The 19,108-nt window shown below is 41.8% G+C and overlaps 1 protein-coding gene across 1 annotated transcript in view; it reads left to right on the forward strand.

Moving 5' to 3' along the window:
- HYDIN (HYDIN axonemal central pair apparatus protein) overlaps positions 1 to 19,108 on the forward strand; it is a 375,746-nt gene that overhangs the window by 153,880 nt on the left and 202,758 nt on the right. Inside the window, exons 18-22 of the mRNA XM_015443164.3 lie at positions 16 to 254; positions 3,829 to 4,102; positions 6,558 to 6,701; positions 11,803 to 11,946; positions 18,116 to 18,429. Coding sequence (XP_015298650.3) covers positions 16 to 254; positions 3,829 to 4,102; positions 6,558 to 6,701; positions 11,803 to 11,946; positions 18,116 to 18,429 — 1,115 coding nt within the window. The remainder of the gene's footprint in view (positions 1 to 15; positions 255 to 3,828; positions 4,103 to 6,557; positions 6,702 to 11,802; positions 11,947 to 18,115; positions 18,430 to 19,108) is intronic.

A 19,108-nucleotide genomic window follows, 5' to 3' on the forward strand; every position in this document is an offset into this window, starting at 1 on the left:
ACTCTTGTGTTGCAGGCACACAAAAAATCCCTTTGGACGATTGAACCCAATGAAGGCATGGTTCCTCCAGAAACTGACATTCAACTGGCACTGACCGCCAACCTGAATGACATACTGACATTCAAAGACTGTGTCATTTTGGACATTGAAAATAGCAGCACCTATCGGATTCCTGTTCAGGCTTCCGGAATTGGTTCCACTATTGTTTCAGATAAGCCCTTTGCTCCAGAACTCAATTTGGGGGCACATTTTAGGTAAGGAAATACCATGGACCAATTGTGGTAGATGTCACATATGTTGCATATGCTGAGCATCCCCTCTACTTTAAAAAATTATTTTAAGTCATTAAAACTAGCCACCTCAGTCCCTCTCCTTTCCCATCCTCACTCTTCTGCCTCCTGATGGGTATGTCAGCAACAAGAAGACATTTTCTAGCCATAACTTGGTTGCGTTCTCTAATCTGTGTCCCTTTACATGCGAGAAGAATATGGTTTGTAGGAAATGCATTCTTCTCTCAAACTGGCTACTCTGACTAATTTAGACTTTCAACCATAATTTCTCCTCTTTAATTCTAATACACTGTTAATCCCTCTCCATAAACACAGAAAATACAGATACAGCTTAGTGGTAACCTAAGCAGAATATACTTAGGAAGGTAAAAATTTACTGCAAGTGTATTTTATCAGGTATTGCAGAGCCAGCAGCTTTTTCAAAGCTTATGTCCTCTACTTGACTCCCCACCATAGCCCAACAACTGAGATGGTTTCCATTGGCTTTGCCTGATTACCCAGGAAAAGCTAGAGGGTCTAAATATTTACATAAGATGTGGTACAGTATAGACACCACTGAGCAGAACAATCTAAATGTGGATATAAAAATCAGATTTGGGCCGGGCACGGTGGCCCAAGCCTATACTCCTAGCACTTTGGGAGGCCAAGGCAGGAGGATCACTCGAGCTCAGGAATTCAAGACCAGCCTGGACAACATGGGGAAACCCCATCCCTACAAAAATACAAAAAATTCTGGACGTGGTGGCGGGTGCATGTAGTCCCAGCTACTCAGGAGGTTAACAGGTGGGAGAATCACTTGAGCCCAGGAGGCAGAGGTTGCAGTGAGCCAAGGTGGCACCACTGCACTCCAGCCTGGGTGACAGAGTGAGACCCTGTCTTAAAAAAAAAAAGAAAGAAAAAACACACACGTATACATATACACATACACATATATATGTGTACACACAGACATATATATAGATATATATGAGGAGATATATATATTTATAGAGCTGGGAGCAGTGGCTTATGCCTATGATCCCAGCACTTTATACTTTGGGAGGCTGAGGTAGGAGGATTGCTTGAGCCCAGGAATTGGAGACCAGCCTGGGCAACATAGGGAGACCCCCCACATCTCTACAAAATAAAAAAAATTAGCCTCGCTTGATGGCACACGCCTGTTGTCCTACCCACTTGGCAGGCTGAGGTGATAGGATTGCTTGTACCCGGGAGGTTGAGGCTACAGTGAACTAGGATCACACAACTGCAACTCCAGCATGGGCGACAGAGCAAGACCCCATCTGAAATTAAATAAATAAATATATATATATTTATGAGGTTTGAGTGTTAAGTGTAGAGGGTATGTGTGAGGTTTGTTCTTGATTCCTCAGGAAAGTCATGTAGCTATCACTAGTTGGCTCCTGGGGGCCAGTTGAATTTGAACTTACCTGTTGCAGTACTGTGAACAGATCTCAGAAGGGTATCCCCCCTGCCTTCTGGGCTCACAGGCCCTGAAATCAAGTCATATATGCTGTGCTTGGAGATGTGACTGACATTAATCAGTTAGGAGCTCTCCCCAAAATCCCTCCCTCTGCTCCATCTACAAAATATGGGACTTGATTGAAAATGCCGTAAACTAGTAGAAAATTAAGTAAAAAGCAAGTCACATGGTTGAATTGCATGCTTTTAGGCAAGTATCCAATTATATTTTTCGAGTCAACTAAATATAAGAATCCTCCTCTCTGCCTGTCTGTTGGCCGTAAGCTAGGGTAGTTTATCATTGCATACCAGTGCTTCTAGTTTCAAATTTCTTTTCATGCACTCAAATATAATTGTAGAAAACAATACATGGCAAACCAGACCTAATTACATGTTCTTTTAGATCTACAAATAGTGTCAAGTAGCCTTCGAAGGATATTCTGACACATGAAATTGGAGGGTTAGCTAACAGTTTTCTATCAATATAAAAGCAAACTGTAGCTTTTAGTTGCTAATTTGACCTCTGCCTAAACTTTTTGACATAAAATCACTATGCTCGCAATCTCCAGAAGAATTGCCAAAAGCAGGGCTGGGTAAAGTACACCCCTCTGCCTGCTTTTGTCAATAAAGTTTTATTGGAACACAGCCATGCCCATTTTGTAACGTATTGTCTATGGCTGCTTTCACACTACAAGGGAAAGTTGAGTAGCTGTTACAGAGACCATGTGGCCCAAAAAGCCTAAAATATTTGTTAGTTAGTCCTTTAAAGAAAAAGTTTGCCAACCTCTGGTCTAAAGAAATAGCCATATGCCGCTGCTTCTAATTGCATGTTTTTAGACAACTCCCTAGGTTTTCAGAACTTCCATTTCTTGATCTATAAAATGGTAGTAAATATACTTACCATGACTGGATTGCTGTAATGATTGAATGATGTACTGTGAATAAGTAACAGACATCCTGCCTAGTAATCAGTATGTGTTTTTTATAAACAGTATATGGTTTTATAAACAGTATATGTTGTTTATTATTTCCCCCAAAAGCCTACTGCTAGCCATAAACTACCAAGTAAAGTAACTCCCTTGAGCGTGCCCCGTGGACACAGATTCACAATGTATTTAGATAGAAATGGTTATACCTGACAACTAGCAAATATTCCTTCTGATTATTTATTTGATGGTTCGACTTACCAGGCATGATATCATTTCCTAAGGAGGAATAGATGGGATGAAATCTCAAAGCCTAATAAAATTTAAAAAATAAAAAACAGTCCTGAGATGAGTTTTTCCCTAAGAATAAATTTTAAAGTAAGCCTGTGGGGGGAAAAAAAATCCCAAACAAACAAAAACACATTTGAACCATATCCAAGATCTTAGAAATCCCAGTTTTTTTTAGCAAATAGCCAGGCAATCAGAATGTTCTTAGTAAATATTTGTGGAATATATGAATGCATGATGAACAAATGAATACATGAAATTGCAACATATTTAAAGCACATTAGTCTGAGATAGGTGACCAATCACGGTGGTGTTCTGGCCCATTGCAGTCCCCTGGCCTTTGTTAAAGCTTAGAGGATATGCATGGTTTTTCTTCAAAGCTTCCTTCAAATTGAGCCCATCATTACGGGACATTCCATTCAGCCAGTAGTAATTTTCTCAGCACAGCTTGAAACCTGCTTCTCCTCCAGTAGGTATTTTGCTTTCCTTTCACTCTTCAGAGCTATTTCTCTAAATAGAATTGCTTTTCACATGAACTGAATGTGTCCTGCAGTGTGTGGGGCCTACTGGGGAAGATTGACGGGGAGTGGAAATTTTCCACAGCCCCTTACGTGGTGATGCCAACTCTGGGACCAAACCCAGGTCTGTGATTCCACACCTCTTGGCCCCCTGAGTAGATACTACCTTGTCCCATCACTGTATTAGTTTCTAGTGGCATCGTAACTTAGTCTTCCTACATTAAAAAAAAAGTCTTATATTGTGGCTCACTGTTTTAAATCCTTCCAGAAGAGTAAATCCCAAGGGTGTAGAGCTGAACAGAACATACTTAAATGGAATCCTCTCAACACCTGCCTCTTCTTTTTCAGCCTGGATACCCATTATTACCACTTTAAGTTGATCAACAAGGGACGTCGGGTCCAACAGTTGTTCTGGATGAATGATAGCTTCCAACCCCAGGCCAAGCTGAGTAAGAAGGGCCGGGTTAAGAAGGGACATGCTCGTATCCGGCCCCAGCCCAGTGGCTCTCAGGAGCCCAGGGATTCGCAGAGCCCCGTGTTTCATCTCCACCCCGCCAGCATGGAGCTGTACCCAGGCCAGGCAGTCGATGTGATACTCGAAGGCTATTCTGCTACTCCCAGGGTAAGGGGACAGCACATTTGGAAGCTATTGCTTTTTCCTAATTAAATCTCTACTGTATCTATTTCTTTTTATTTTTTTCTTTTTCTTTTTTTTTTTTGAGACGGAGTCTCGCTCTGTTGCCCCGGCTGGAGTGCAGTGGCCGGATCTCGGCTCACTGCAAGCTCCGCCTCCCGGGTTTACGCCATTCTCCTGCCTCAGCCTCCCGAGTAGCTGGGACTACAGGCGGCCACCACCTCGCCCGGCTAGTTTTTTGTATTTTTTAGTAGAGACGGGGTTTCACCATGTTAGCCAGGATGGTCTCGATCTCCTGACCTCGTGATCCGCCCGTCTCAGCCTCCCAAAGGCTGGGATTACAGGCTTGAGCCACCGCGCCTGGCCTGTATCTATTTCTTAGGAAAGTTCCTTGACATTTATCTGAGGAAGGATATGGTTTCTCAAGGATTGTGTACAGTCCTGAGTTACCATGGTAGCATCTGTTGCTTTTGGGGTGCAGCTCTGCTCAGTCGTCGATTTGTTTCTATAGCTACTGTGAACCCAATCTTGAGGGAGGTTCTCATGCCCAGGGTCCACAGTGACAAGCCAGCAAGTCTCTGGTAGAAAAACATCCAGTTTTTAGCCAAAGCAGATTCTCCTATTAACACTTAGCAGGATTAATTTAATATTCATTCAAAAAGGGTGTTTATATCGACACTCTGGGCTGCCTCTCCTATTCAGGTATTGGGACATCCCTGTTCCTTTCTTTCCAGACTGACTACAACTCACATTTCAAAACATCTTTTTTATGCGTTAATAAAAGAACCACATTTATCTTCAGCAACTCTGATTCCCTGCCTTCATTTACATGATCTCCATACATTCTACCTAAAACATTTCAGTAGATCCAAATCATCTGTCTGTTTATCCCTATTCTCTCACAGTGTGGAAATCGTTAAAAAACTAAAGGAAAGGCTTTCAAAGTCACTTACGAGTCTCTCCCTCCCCACAAAATGCAGACCTTGTAGATGAGAAATGATGCTTGCTTAAGATCCTGCTTGTGTCGCCAAATTTGGAGGTAATACTGACTTTTCCCTACACGAAATAGGAAGCAAAAAGAACTTTGTCTCCCAGTAGACACAGCTGGAAAGCTAGTCCCTTGCTTAGCTTCTCTAAGGTCACAGATTCCACTTTATTTCATTAGACTATTTCTTCATAGAGCATTTTCAGGTAAAATGCATCCTCAGTTCCAAAAAAAAAGGGGGTTATCTCTCATTGTGGAAAAGGTAATGTGTTCCTTCTCTCTGTTATTCAGGTGATCAGCCAACTTTTATTGTGTGTATACCATGTAACAAATACTGTGCTAAGCACTGAGGATGCAAAGATGAATAGAACACAGGCCGTTATCTCAAGACACTGACAGCTGTTGGAAGAGCATATTTATAATGTGGTTATCAAGAGTTGTCCATATTTTTGAAGGCATTAATTCTGAGCTGCTGGGGGACTAAACTCAGCTTAAGCTTTACTAAAAACTTCCCTGAATGTTCTTCTAAATCATGCTACATAAATGAGAAGAGACTGGAATGCATTTACATCCCTAACCTGGGCACTCTTCAATATAACCTACTCATGCTACAAATTCACTTTTGATCTTCCTGCTTTATAAAAATCTAGGCTTTTTGAGTCCAAAGAAATATTAATTCCTAATGCATGATTTTTAAATGTTTAAGTATAAAAGGCCAAAATTTGGCCGGGCGCAGTGGCTCACACCTGTAATCCCAGCACTTTGGGAGGCCAAGCTGGGTGGGTCACCTGAGGTCAGGAGTTCGAGACCAGCCTGACCAACATGGAGAAACCCTGTGTCTACTAAAAATACAAAACTAGCCGGGCATGGTGGCACATGCCTTTAATCCCAGCTACCTGGGAGGCTGAGGCAGTAGAATCACTTGAACGGGGAGGCAGAGGTTGCAGTGAGCTGAGATTGCACCATTGCACTCCAGCCAGGGCAACAAGAGCAAAACTCCATCTAAAAACAAAAAATAAAAATAAAAAGGCAAAAATTTTCCAACTACAGTTTTCAATAGTTTAATAAGAAATCATATAACTACCATTGAACTATAAGCCCCATGAAAGATTTTATCTGTCTCGTTCATCAGTGTTTGGTACTCCCAGAACCCAACACAGCTCCTGATGCATAAAAGATCATAATATAACTATACATATGTATATAGAACTGAATGTAAATCAACTGCCTCAGGGCAGTCAGAAATAAATACAGAATCCATCAAAGCCATGTTTAACTAACAAAAACATAATCATGTGACAAAGAGCAGCCCCTGAAGCATGCTATTCAGAAAAGTGCTCTTCCTTGTGTCCCCAGGCAGGTAGTGGGAAATCCATTTTCTCTCAGTGGGTAAATAAGTATTCTGAGTAAGTATTAAGTTACAGTTGTTCCCCAAATGCTGGCTTATCTCATTGGCAGATAGTTAAAGAGAAGCTGGTGTGCCATGCCATCATCGGGGCACAGAAAGGGAAGAGCTTGTTGATGGCTGTGAACATCACCTGTGAGTTCGTTGCGCCTCTCATCCAGCTCTCCACCAAGCAGCTCGTCTACAGACTGGAGAAGGTCAGTGGCATGTGCTGGCGAGGGCTGGGTGCTCCAACTGGGGTCAGCATGTTTACATTTTCATTTCGAAAGCTAAATTAACAGGCGTCCTTTTCCACCCATTGCTCAGCCCGTGTTTTTTAAGCTTCAGAGGCCAGTACACATTCAACTAAAAATTTTGAATCTAAACCTACAATCCTTTGACATGTAAGTTGCTGTGGAAATTCTATTTCCATCATTCCTGATGTCTAAGACCTAAGGGAAGTGGTATTCCAGTGCACTGAATATGCAGTTTAGTCAATCATCTTACTTTAACCAGGTAAAATAAACTCGAGGCAGAGGAAGGATTGGAGTAGAATTATCATAGAATTATCAATAATTATAATTATCAGTAAGAATATCTACCACTGATTGATTAGTATGTGCTAGACATGGAGCCATGTTCGTTACATACATTTACCCAGTAGTCCCTCACAGCAACCGTATGCAGCAGGTTCTGTTATCATTCCCGTGATGCACACGAGGAAACTGAGATACAGGTTAAGCTGGAGAATAATCAACTTAAAGTACTAGATTCACACTCTTTAACTTAAATGGCTCTACATAAGTGCAGACAGTAAATGTCAGAGTCAGGGGACAAGGGAGAGAAGGTAGTGGCTGCTGCTCAGGGCAGGGGGTCAGGATGGTGAAGAGGTGGGGTGGAGGAGATATCACAATAGGCTTGATCTGCCCCTAGACATGCTTCCATCCAGAATTAATTAGCATTCAAGACATGTAAGGAATGTCTGTTCTGAGTTGGGGATTGAGCTGGTACTGGAAATCTAGTGAACCAGACAGACATAACCAAAGCTAAGCTGGTTGACTTTAAACAAATTATTAAAATGTAATTGTTGAAGTCACCATTATAAACATTGCTATGAGGAAGAGGTGCAAGGTGCTGGGAGGGCGTGTACTGGGAGACGTGATCTTGTTCGTCCATGTGGTCATGGATGGATTTCTTGAGCAAGTGCCTCAAGTTGAGACTCAAAGTAAATATAGAAGCTAGTCTGGTGACAAGGGATGGGGAGAGAATTGTAGGCAGAGGGAATAGCTCACGCAAAGGGCTCAAGTTAGGAAAGGCCACCTTGGACAGAGAATGTGCCAAGGATGGCAAAAGTCCATCTGGTGATGTGCAGCCTGCCTGGGAGGCATCATCTGAACTTTGGGTTTTGTTCCAGATGGCCATTGGAGGGCTTCCAGGAAGGGAGTGACATGGTCAAATTGATTCACTGAAACCATCATACTGGCCACTGAGTGGAATGTTTATTAAGGCCTCTCATGTGCCAGGCAGTGTTGGGGGCTAGAGATACAACAGTGAGAATAGTCCTCCCTGATAAATGCCACAGCCTGCTGGGAAGACCAAGCATTAAGTAAGTCATGGCCCCACAGTGTGATCTTTGCTGTCACATAAAAGCAGTGGGTGTGGCAGTGCCTAACCAGTCATGAGGAATCAACTGGGCTTCCTTTCATTACCTGAAGGTTTGCAGAAGAATGTTCAAGACCATTTATTTTGGTAGTGGAGTCCATCATATTTTGTTCATTAAAACAAATTAGTATCTATTGATTATCACCATGGAAAAGATGTTCTGCTAGGAGATGAAAAAAGGAGCCTGTGATCCAGTAGGAGAGGTGTGAGGTACAAGTTCAATTCAAATCAACAAGTAACTTTTGAGCAGGTGCATCAGTCACCTACAATATATAAAGCAGAAAAGACACAGCAGAGACCATGGCTTATCATTCTCAGGAAACTTAGACTGGAACAGAAAACCAAACACTGCGTGTTCTCACTCATAAGTGAGAGTTGAACAGTGAGAATACGTGGACGCGGGGAGGGGAACATCACACACTGGGGCCTGTCATGGGGTTGGGGGCAAGGGGAGGGAGAGCATTGGGACAAATACCTAATGTATGTGGGGCTTAAAACCTAGATGATGGGTTGATAGATGCAGCAAACCACCATGGCACATGTATACCCATATAGTAAACCTGCACGTTCTGCACATGTATCCCAGGACATAAAATAAAATAAAATAAAATAAAATAAAATAGTAAAGTAAAGTAAAATAAAATGGCTTAACAGATACGTAGGGAAGGTGGACGTTGTTAGTTTAGCTTCCTGTCACTGAAATCCAAGCTAAACACGAAGCCAGCAAGCTCCATGAGACATGTAAAAGGAAAATACAAGAATTCCTGCTACAGTTATTAAGCTTTATTGCTCCATTTTAAATTCTTCATTTTTAAGTAATCAGGAAAGATGTTTATTGGCAACAGCTGCACTGAAGTTGGTGGCATTATATTTTCCCTAAATGCTGTTACTGGGAGAAAACTCAGTGAATATTTATTGAATTGCTATTCTGGGCAAGATGTTGTAATATATGTTAAATATGCAGCCTAGTTTCTTATTAGATTTCTCTAAGCCCATAAACACTCATAAAAATGTGTGGGTAGTGCTCTTTTTCTTCTCTTTATATACTTATGCCTTTTGCGGGGGCGGGGGTGGGCATGTTTTTATTTAAATGTCTATTGTTTGAATTTATTACTAGATTAAAATATGCACATATTTTGAATATGGCGGTAACTTCTTATTGAATTAAAAAGTGAATTGAGCTACAGTTCCCTGCTTACTTTTTTCCACCCTTCTCTCTTTCCCCACAAAGATGAGAAGTTTGAAATCTGTCCTACTACTTACTGTATTTTTCATTTTCATTTCCTGCTTACATTTAATCCACATCAGGGACAATGAAGAAATGCAACTTCATTACCCAGCATATGCAAGAGACTTGTTAGGTCTCAGTATTCAGATTTAATTGTATAACATCCAATTATCTGTTCTGTCTCTCTGTTTTCAGCTCAAGGCAGTGCATCTGATTTGGTACATTAGAATATAATTATACCAACCCTGTCTATGGGAAGAATTTTTCTATAGCTGTTTCCTCAGATTTGGTCTACTTTATAACTATCATACCATTCGTAAGCCACGGAGATGAAACCACATCTCTGTGAGATCGAAAAGGTCAATTGAAACTAGCAGCCACTTTTCTTCATGAAGTTCCAGCAGCACATTATGTCTGCTGATATCTGGGGAGACGAACAACTCAAAGAGAAGGGGTCATTTTAAAATAGAATGGCCTCTCTGTGCTTGACTCCTTCTCATCAGTAGCCTCTAAATGGCCTCTTGCCAAAACCAACCAAGTGTGGCGTCTGCACTTCAAAGCCATCTGCAGTGACACAGCAGCCTTCAGGGAAGGTCACTGGGTGGACAGTTCTCCATGCAGCCTTTGTAGGGCCCAGAGTACTGCTTCATCCCTCCCTAAACTGTAGTATACAACCTGCAGAGGCAAGGTGAGTCCAGTTCCGTGCTACTCCATATTACAGGGAGGGAAACAAAGGCTGGTATCTCATGGTAAATGCCAGACCTAACCCCTAAAGTCACCTGGGAGTGCACAGGGAGACTCATGGAGTACAACCAAGGCATGAGGCTCGAACCAAGGGACACTGGTCACCTGAGCTCACCCAGGAACCACAGTGGAAGGAAGAGACTGTACTAGGCATAGAACTGGAAGACAGAGTCATATCAAAGTAGGAAATTAGAAGGGGTTAACTGACATTGGCACAAAGAGAAAAGGCAAATGAAAACAAGAAGGCCTAGGAAAGACAGGCTAGAGTTGTCGGAAGACCCAGGGGATGATTGGAGGGAGGTTCTTTTTGCAGGCCAGAGATTGAGGCTCCTGGTCACCCCCTGATGATACTAAAGAACCCCCTTTCTATGGAATACAAGAAATAATGTGGGCCCCAACATCAGAATGAGAAAAATCCAGTCTGGCCAGAAACTCTCAACTCGAGATGTATTTTTGATGCCTTCTTGAGTTGAAAAATTAAATCTGGGTTGGGTGTGGTGGCTCACACCTGTAATCCCAGCACTTTGGGAGGCTGAGGCGGGTGGATCATGAGGTCAAGAGATCGAGACCATCCTGGCCAACAGAGTGAAACACCATCTCTACAAAAAATACAAAAATTAGCTGGGCGTGGTGGCACGTGCCTATAATCCCAGCTACTCGGGAGGCTGAGGCAGGAGAATCGCTTGAACTCAGGAGGCAGAGGTTGCAGTGAGCCGAGATCACACCACTGCACTCCAGCCTGGGCGACAGAGCAAGACTCTGTCTCAAAAAAAAAAAAAAAAAAGAAAAATTTAATCTAACATATCTAACAGAGTAAAAAGATGCTTCTAAATCAACTATCCTGGTATTATCAGGAAAAGTTTACAGGAAATAGGTCTGAGCATTTGTCAATATAATAAGATATTTGCAAATCGGGTGTTTTAAGCCTGGAAAAATATTATACAAGGGAAACATGTTTTATTCATTGTAATGATAGCTATATTTATGCATAAGATATAACTAACGTTTTAGACTTTGTCTTATGACACAATGGAAGCCCCTATAATGATAGTTCTATCCAGAAGCCTGGCTTCTGTAGCTTTTCTCAATTAGGCACCAAGGGGGTAAAAAAATCTACTCTGTGTTGTCTGGGTTATGTAGGTCCACTTTTCAGTAGTTCACCGTACATCATTCCACATGATTTATCTTTTTTTTTTTCCTTGAGACTGAGTCCCACTGTATTACCCAGGCTGGAGTGCAGTGGTGTGATCTCTGCTCAGTGCAACCTCCACCTCCTGGGTTGAAGTGATCCTTGTGCCTCAGTCTCTGAGTAGCTGGGATTACAGATGCCCGCCACCATGACTGGCTCATTTTTGTATTTTTAGTAGAGACGGGGTTTCACCACATTGGCCAGGCTGGTCTCGAACTCCTGACCTCAAGTAATCCATTGGCCTTGGCCTCCCAAAGTACTGGGATTACAGGCGTAAGCCACTGTGCCCGGCCTCCACATGATTAATCTAAAGTTCTACAAGGGAGAAAAATGTATGTATACATCTACATATATATGCATATATATATATACACACACAGAGAAAGAAAAAGAAAGATCAATAAATTTGTTCTAAACAATGAACCTGAGACTTGTTGCTAAAAGCTTACTGTATTTACCATAAGTTGATTTGTTTCATCTTTTTCTGTTTTTGCAGAAACCTAACAGTATCCTGAAACCTGATTACCAGCCCTTGGCCATAAAAAACATTTCCACCCTGCCCGTGAACTTGTTGCTGTCAACATCTGGACCGTTCTTTATATGTGAGACTGATAAATCCCTGCTGCCGGCAACTCCTGAGGTACCTTAATAGGGGGCTGTTCTGGCAAGCTGTGGGGGGTGGGGCGGGGTGTGATAAAGGAAGAGAAGAGTAACGATACGCCACCCAACTTCAGCTCAGAAAGATGTAAAGGATCCGGGAAGCAAACAGGGAAGACTACAGAAAATTTAAAATGAGTGGTAAATCCATTCCAGTATCAATCTGTAGAAACACTGCCATTCATGGTGAGAGCTTCAGCTCATTATAATCACCCTTCGCTCCTGCCCATTCCGATGAAGCGAAACCGCAGAAAGCAGGAACTTCCTACTGGTGATAGTAAAGATCTTTTCATTCTCCTCCCTCAAGCCCAACCAAACCTCCATGCTGAAGGAAATGAGAAAATAGCCAAGTCCAGTCCCCAGACCAGTGAGCCCACCTCCGGATACTGAGAAGTCTGAGTAGGGCTGAGGGAGGAGGCTGAGGGCTCACCCCGGCCACCAGTCTGCAGTGGGATTCAGTGTTCTCTAAACAACCCTTCAAGATTGTCCCTGTGATCCTTTGCCAGGTGTGAGGACACCAATGGGAAAGGCAGGTCCATGGGCCAGTGACACTGTAGGAGAGGAGGATTGAAGGAGAAACCAGTCCCCACATGCCATTTTGCTCAGCCTCCCTCTCTAGGGAAACAGCTAATGAAGATGGGGTATGAAGGGGTGGGGGCAGGCAGCAATCATGAGATCTCAGAAGAGGGAGCCTGAGACTTAAGGAGATTCACCATGAGCCACACTCAGGGAGATGGATCTTTGGGGAGAGCAGGGACAGCGTACTTGGTGACAGGGTGTCCCAACAGTACCCAACTGGAGGCTGTGGGCTGTGCCCCGCCCCTCCACCACAGATGTTTTGAATGAATAGGTCTCATTCAAGCAGGAGCTGGGACAAAACCAGCTAAGATCTTTGAATGGAGAAAGAAAAAGAGGAAATGATTATAAGCAAGGGGCAGATGAAAACAAACTGCAAGGAGATGCACCCAAGGAAGAAGATCAGAAGCACAAATATGTGTTCTCTACAGTCTCACACAAATTACAGATAACATGGCCTGTCCTTAGAAAGAGCCCAAGGAGGAGATGCAGGTATTGAAAGAGGAAATGCAGAGTGAACTCACAGAGCACAGGAGAACAAATGTGTGGGAAAAGGAAGATTCAGACATGCGCACGTTTCTCAGTCTGGGTGGTGGACAAGACCCACTCGTATCCCTCCTGAGATCTTTTTTTGTTTGTTTTTTTTGAGATGGGGTCTCACTCTGTTGCCTAGGCTGGAGTACAGTGGCACAATGTCAGCTTGCTGCAGCTTCAACTTCCTAGCTCAAGTGATCCTCCCACCTCAGCCTCCTGAGTAGCTGAGACCACAGGTGCCCACCACTGTGCCCAGCTACTTTTTTAATTTGTAGAGAGGAAGTCTTGTTATGTTGCCCAGGCTGGTCTTGTTGAACTCCTGGGCTCAAGTAATCCTCCCACCTCGGCCTCCCAAAGTGCAGGGATTACCGGCGTGAGCCACTGTGCCCAGCCCCTTCTGAGATCTTAATAGGATAAACGTAGAAATTTTCAAAAGAGAAGGAAGCCAGAGCAATAATATAAAGGGGGAGGAGGATGGGCATCACCAAATAATGAGACATTGAAGCCAACTTCTGGAAGATAGAATGAGGTTGGGAGTGGGTTGAAAAGAAGACACAAAAAATCTGCGTCCCAGAAAATATTCAAATGAAGTCATGAATGATGAAGGAGTTGTTTTGCCCAGTGGTCTGGAGTAGCTGCGGGATCACAGGCAACAATTATGAGAAGAGGGCAACAATTATAGGGATTCTATGTGCACCAGGCCCCATTCAGGAAGCATGGACAGCTTGCTTTTATCTTAAGAAAAAAAAAAAAAAATAGTGCTCTTCTCCAAAGAAATTGGTTAAAATGTCTGGGGAAATCTAGCGCTTCTAATGTTGCCAGTATTGACACCCCAGAATAAGCCCTCCTCACTCCACATTTGGATATCTGGGTGTGTCCACAGCTTGATGGCCACCTCTCTGCCTAAGGAAATTATTTCCAAGACAAACCCTACTACAAGAATTGAGAAACGGTGGCCTCTGAGTTGGTGGAATGACACAGTGGGTCAGGAACTACTGTTTTTTTTTTTTTGTTTTTTTTGTTTTTTTTGTTTTTTGAGACAGAGTCTCGCTGTGTCTCCCAGGCTGGAGTGCAGTGGCGTGATCTCGGCTCACTGCAAGCTCCGCCTCCCGGGTTCACGCCATTCTCCCGCCTCAGCCTCCCAAGTAGCTGAGACTACAGGCGCCCGCCACCACGCCCGGCTAGTTTTTTGTATTTTTAGTAGAGACGGGGTTTCACCATGTTAGCCAGGATAGTCTCGATCTCCTGACCTCGTGATCCACCCGCCTCGGCCTCCCAAAGTGCTGGGATTACAGGCTTGAGCCACCGCGCCTGGCGGAACTACTGTTTTTTATAATAACTCTTACAGTACAGTTTCACTTTATATCATTTGCACGTATAATTTTAATAAAACCACACACATAATTTAAAAAATAAAGAGCTTCTTCAAACCAACAAGAAAAATACTAACAACCAAACAGAAAAACAGGCAAAAGAAAAGAGCAGGGGTTGACAAAAGGGAAAATAAAATAGCTTTTAAACGTGAAAATATGCGCAACTTTATTCATATGAATGAAAATACAAACTAAAATGACCATGAAATACGTTTTTTAACCTATCAGACTGGCAAAGAGCAAAAATTGGCTAGTCCTGTGTTTTGGAAGGACGTGTGGAAATAATCTCTTGCCATGCCAGACAGTGTATGTCATACATTGGAAGGCAATATGGTGGTAGCTATCAAGAATTTAAATGCTCATACCATTTGACCTGGAAATTCCATTCCTGGGAATTTATTCTGCGGACATAAACACAATACACAATATGACTTATATACAAGGATAAAACTGCAATGTTGATTATAACAGCAAAAGATTGGGAACTAATATCCATCAGTAGCACATTGGTTAAATAAATGGTGGCAGAATAATATGATGGAATGAAATGCTGCCATTAAAAAGAACGAAGCAGCTTCATATGCACTGATATTGAGTGATCTTCCAGTGAGAAAACTGAACTATAGAACCGTGTACATGATATGCTATCATGTGCAAAAAAATAAAAGAATATATAAATATGATATTATGTTCATAGAATATCTCTGCAAGGGTAAACAAGATACTTTTAACCTTGGTTTCCTCAGGGGAGGGAAACTATTGGCTTAGGTAAGAGATGGAGAGATGGGCACAAAATCAACTTGCTTTTCATTGTTCTGTCTATCCAAAATATCAATGAAATATTTTTTAAAGATTTTTAGAAATAAGGCTTCACCTTGTCCAGGGACAAAATGATACAAATATTTTTAGAAACAAGGCCTCACCTTGTCCTAGGACAAAATGATATGGAATATTCAAGAGTGAGACATATTTTAGTGAAGTTACAGGACTTATTGACAACCAAGGAATTCTATGGCATCTAAGCATAAGAGACCAATCAAGGGAAGATTTTGGACTAACCTCAGCCTTACACTTTAATGCCACATGGCAACAGAACAATGACTACAGAGTTTTGAGGGAAGGAAAGTTGACTCAAGAAGTTTATAACTAGCTAAAGTATCCTTTGATACTATTTGAGTGTAAAGGTAACAGACACTTTGAGTGTAAAGATAACAGACAGGGATGCTCAAGATGCAAGGAAATGTTTTCATTCCTGAGCATTTTATTTGATTCTTCTAGATGATCGCATGTCTTCGGCAAATTAGTTTTCCAGCAGGGGTGCATGAGTGCTGTATTCAGCATTCCCTTGCATCTTTGAATTCCACACTCATGCACCCCTGTTGGAAAACGAATTTGCCAATGACACGCGGTCATCTAAAAGAATCAAAATAAGGTACTCAGGAATGAAAAAACTGAGGAAAAGACGGATAGGAGGACTCAATCCAGTTAACTGTGGAACTGAGACTACACAACTTTGACAGAATTTCAGAGCAGAATGTTTTAAACCTCAGCTTTTAAAATTCACTATAGCCAATAAAAACTGGGAGGTGAGGGAAGCATGGGTGTACTGATTTCATTCCTTTTACTTTTTGAGACAGAGTCTCGCTCTCTCACCCAGGCTGGAGTGCAGTGGCGCAATCTCAGCTCACTGCAACCTCCACCTCCCGGGTTCAAGCAGTTCTCTGCCTCAGCCTCCTGTAGGGTTACAGGTGCCTGCCACCACGTCCGGCTAATCTTTGTATTTTTAGTAGAGATGGGGTTTCACCATCTTGGCCAGGCTGGTTTTGAACTCCTGACCTCATGATCCACCCACCTTGGCCTCCCAAAGTGCTGGGATTAGAGGTGTGAGCCACCATGCCCGGCCGATTTCATTCCCTTTTACGGCCAGGTGTCAATAAGAGGTTGTCTAAGGTTGAAACTGCTTAACATTTAGCCATCTCTTTCCGTTGTTGTAAGGGGATAATAGTAATAGCTACCATTTAAATACCTTGCACTATGTGCAGGCACTGCCCTGAAACACCTCACATATACATTAGCTAATTATATCCTCCTAAGAAGAGGCAGGTACTATTGTTACCCTTGTTTTACAGATGGAGAAACTAGGCCCGGTATTTTGCCCAAGGTCTTACAGCTAGTAAGTGGCAGAACCAGGATTTGGACCTAACTACTCTGTCTCCAGAGCCTTTAATCTTAGGAATTAATATCCCTTGTATATGAAACATTTCTTCAAGTTTTTTTTTTTGAGAAAAAATTCAAACATCATGTTTTTTAAAAAATAATGTAGTCTAATTCCATTTTTGTAAAATCCTATTATTCCTCTCTCACGTCCGGACTAACATCTACCAAATGATAACTCTGAGAAATAATGTATTGTGAAATTTGGGATTAATTTCTCATTTCTTCTTTGTGCTTTTATATATAATGTAAATTTTTGTATCATTTCTACAAAGAAATAATATCATTTCCCTGAAAAAAAAATTAAGTCAATCTTCAAAACATGTAAACATGAAGCATGGCGATACCGAGTGCTGCAGATGCCATGATTGCCATGGGTCCTAACTTATGCCCAGCCCCTTGTGCCAGTGGTAAGATCAAAGGCCAGGTGGCTGGCCTGGCTTTCAGCTGGGATTAGGCCAATGCTGAAGAGTCATTACTCTCTCTCTGATTGTTGAATGAGGTACGTGGCTTTATCATCCAAAACCATCTAATCCTGTCATTAAATGTACAGTTAAATACTAGAATCCTTTAAGCCCAGCGGAAAGATGAGGCGCACCGAAAACAGATTCATTCCTGTGTTCATTCTTCCCGACTGCCTCAGGGCATTTGCTGCAAAACCACGAGGTGGCTTTCATGCCCATTAAATGTGGGACTTGAGCAATGCCTAAAAAAGCCAACTCATAGCCAGCCTTTCTACGGGAAGGTGTTACTGCAGACACTGGCATCAAGGAACACATAGGGATTGGAATCAAAGACAGAAAAGAACAAATAAAATGTACTGAACAAATGCTGTACAGCTCTGGACTGTCATTTTAAGTTGAATAGAAAACAGCAGAAAGTGAATGACACTGTGCTTAAAAGTTAGGATTGCTGACATTGGAAAAGAAATTAAATTACCTAATCTGCCCCTTTCTGGGTCACTCTCTACAGAGCTCCCCACCCCCACCCCCCAGTGCTTTAGAAAACCCTTTTAAAAATTTCTTAAGCAAAGAATTTTTCCCACTTGCCTAAGGGCGTTTCACAACAGATTTATTTTTAGTTAAGAATATTTTATAATAGTTATTCATTGTAGACTTTTCCTTTACAACTCCTCAATTCTTATAACCCCACATAACACTCATCAAAATCTCTTCCTTTAAATAATTCCAGATTTTCGTTGCTTTCATTTTCAACTAATAAAATGTATATCCATATACGTAAGTATCTATACTTAGATGCAGTAGCTGTTTACATATGAATGTGTATATGTATGGTTTTCATACTAATATGTGTGTGCATAAATACGTGTGTATCTGTGTGTGTGCATAAATACATGTAATGTGTATGTGTAAATACCTGGCCGTCCTGTTTCATGTACCAGGGTGGAAATGCATAGTACAAAAGTTAGTAATTTCCCCATTATCTTGTTTGTAGCCTATTAAACTGGAAATTGATGAAGAAAAAAACCTGCTGATCAAGTTTGACCCCTCCTACAGAAACGATCTGAACAACTGGGTGGCAGAAGAAATTCTAGCAATTAAGTATGTGGAACACCCTCAGATAGACAGCCTGGACCTGCGCGGAGAAGTGCTTTACCCCAACCTTAGTTTTGAGACGATGGAGCTGGATTTTGGCTGCATCCTGAACGATACTGAGCTCATTCGCTACGTTACCATCACCAACTGCAGCCCCTTGGTTGTGAAGTTTCGCTGGTTCTTCTTGGTGAATGATGAGGATAATCAGATAAGGTACCCCTAGCGCAGAACTCTCACAGAATTCTGCTTTTCATTTGTTTTCTCTTTCAGGCTTTTCACAGGGTTTTCTATTTTCCATGTACTGGCCACTCATGAATATTTTCCATTTTGACCACTAATTACTGACAGAATTAACAAGGAGCTTAAAGTCACAATCCATCCTAGATTTGCTAACAGGAAACATAGATAAAACATCTTTGAAAGTCCCAATCACCACCGAATTAACAAAGCAATATCCATAAGCCCACTTTAATTTTGAATCTAGTGATAAGATCATTAGAAATTCATCACTAAAAAATAAAGTCTTTGTAGAATTTTTTAAATTATTATTTTATTGTGATAATATATATACAACTTAACAAATTTTTAAGTGTACAATACAGTATTATTGACTATAAGTAAACCAGATTTCTAGAACTTATCTTGCTGCACTGAAACTGTATGCCTGTTGCCCATTCTCCTTTCTCCCCAGCCCCTGCAACCACCATTCTATTATTTGATTTTATTAACTATTTTAGCTACTTCATATAAGTGGGATCATGCAGTATATTATTATGCAGTATATATACTACTTCATATAAGTGGGATCATGCAGTCTGTTTTCATCCTGTTATAAAGATCTGCCTGAGAATGAGTAATTTATGAAGAAAAAAGTTTTAATTGACTCACAGTT

The sequence above is a fragment of the Macaca fascicularis genome, chromosome 20, assembly GCF_037993035.2.
Source record: "Macaca fascicularis isolate 582-1 chromosome 20, T2T-MFA8v1.1".
Classification (NCBI taxonomy): Eukaryota; Metazoa; Chordata; class Mammalia; order Primates; family Cercopithecidae; genus Macaca; species Macaca fascicularis.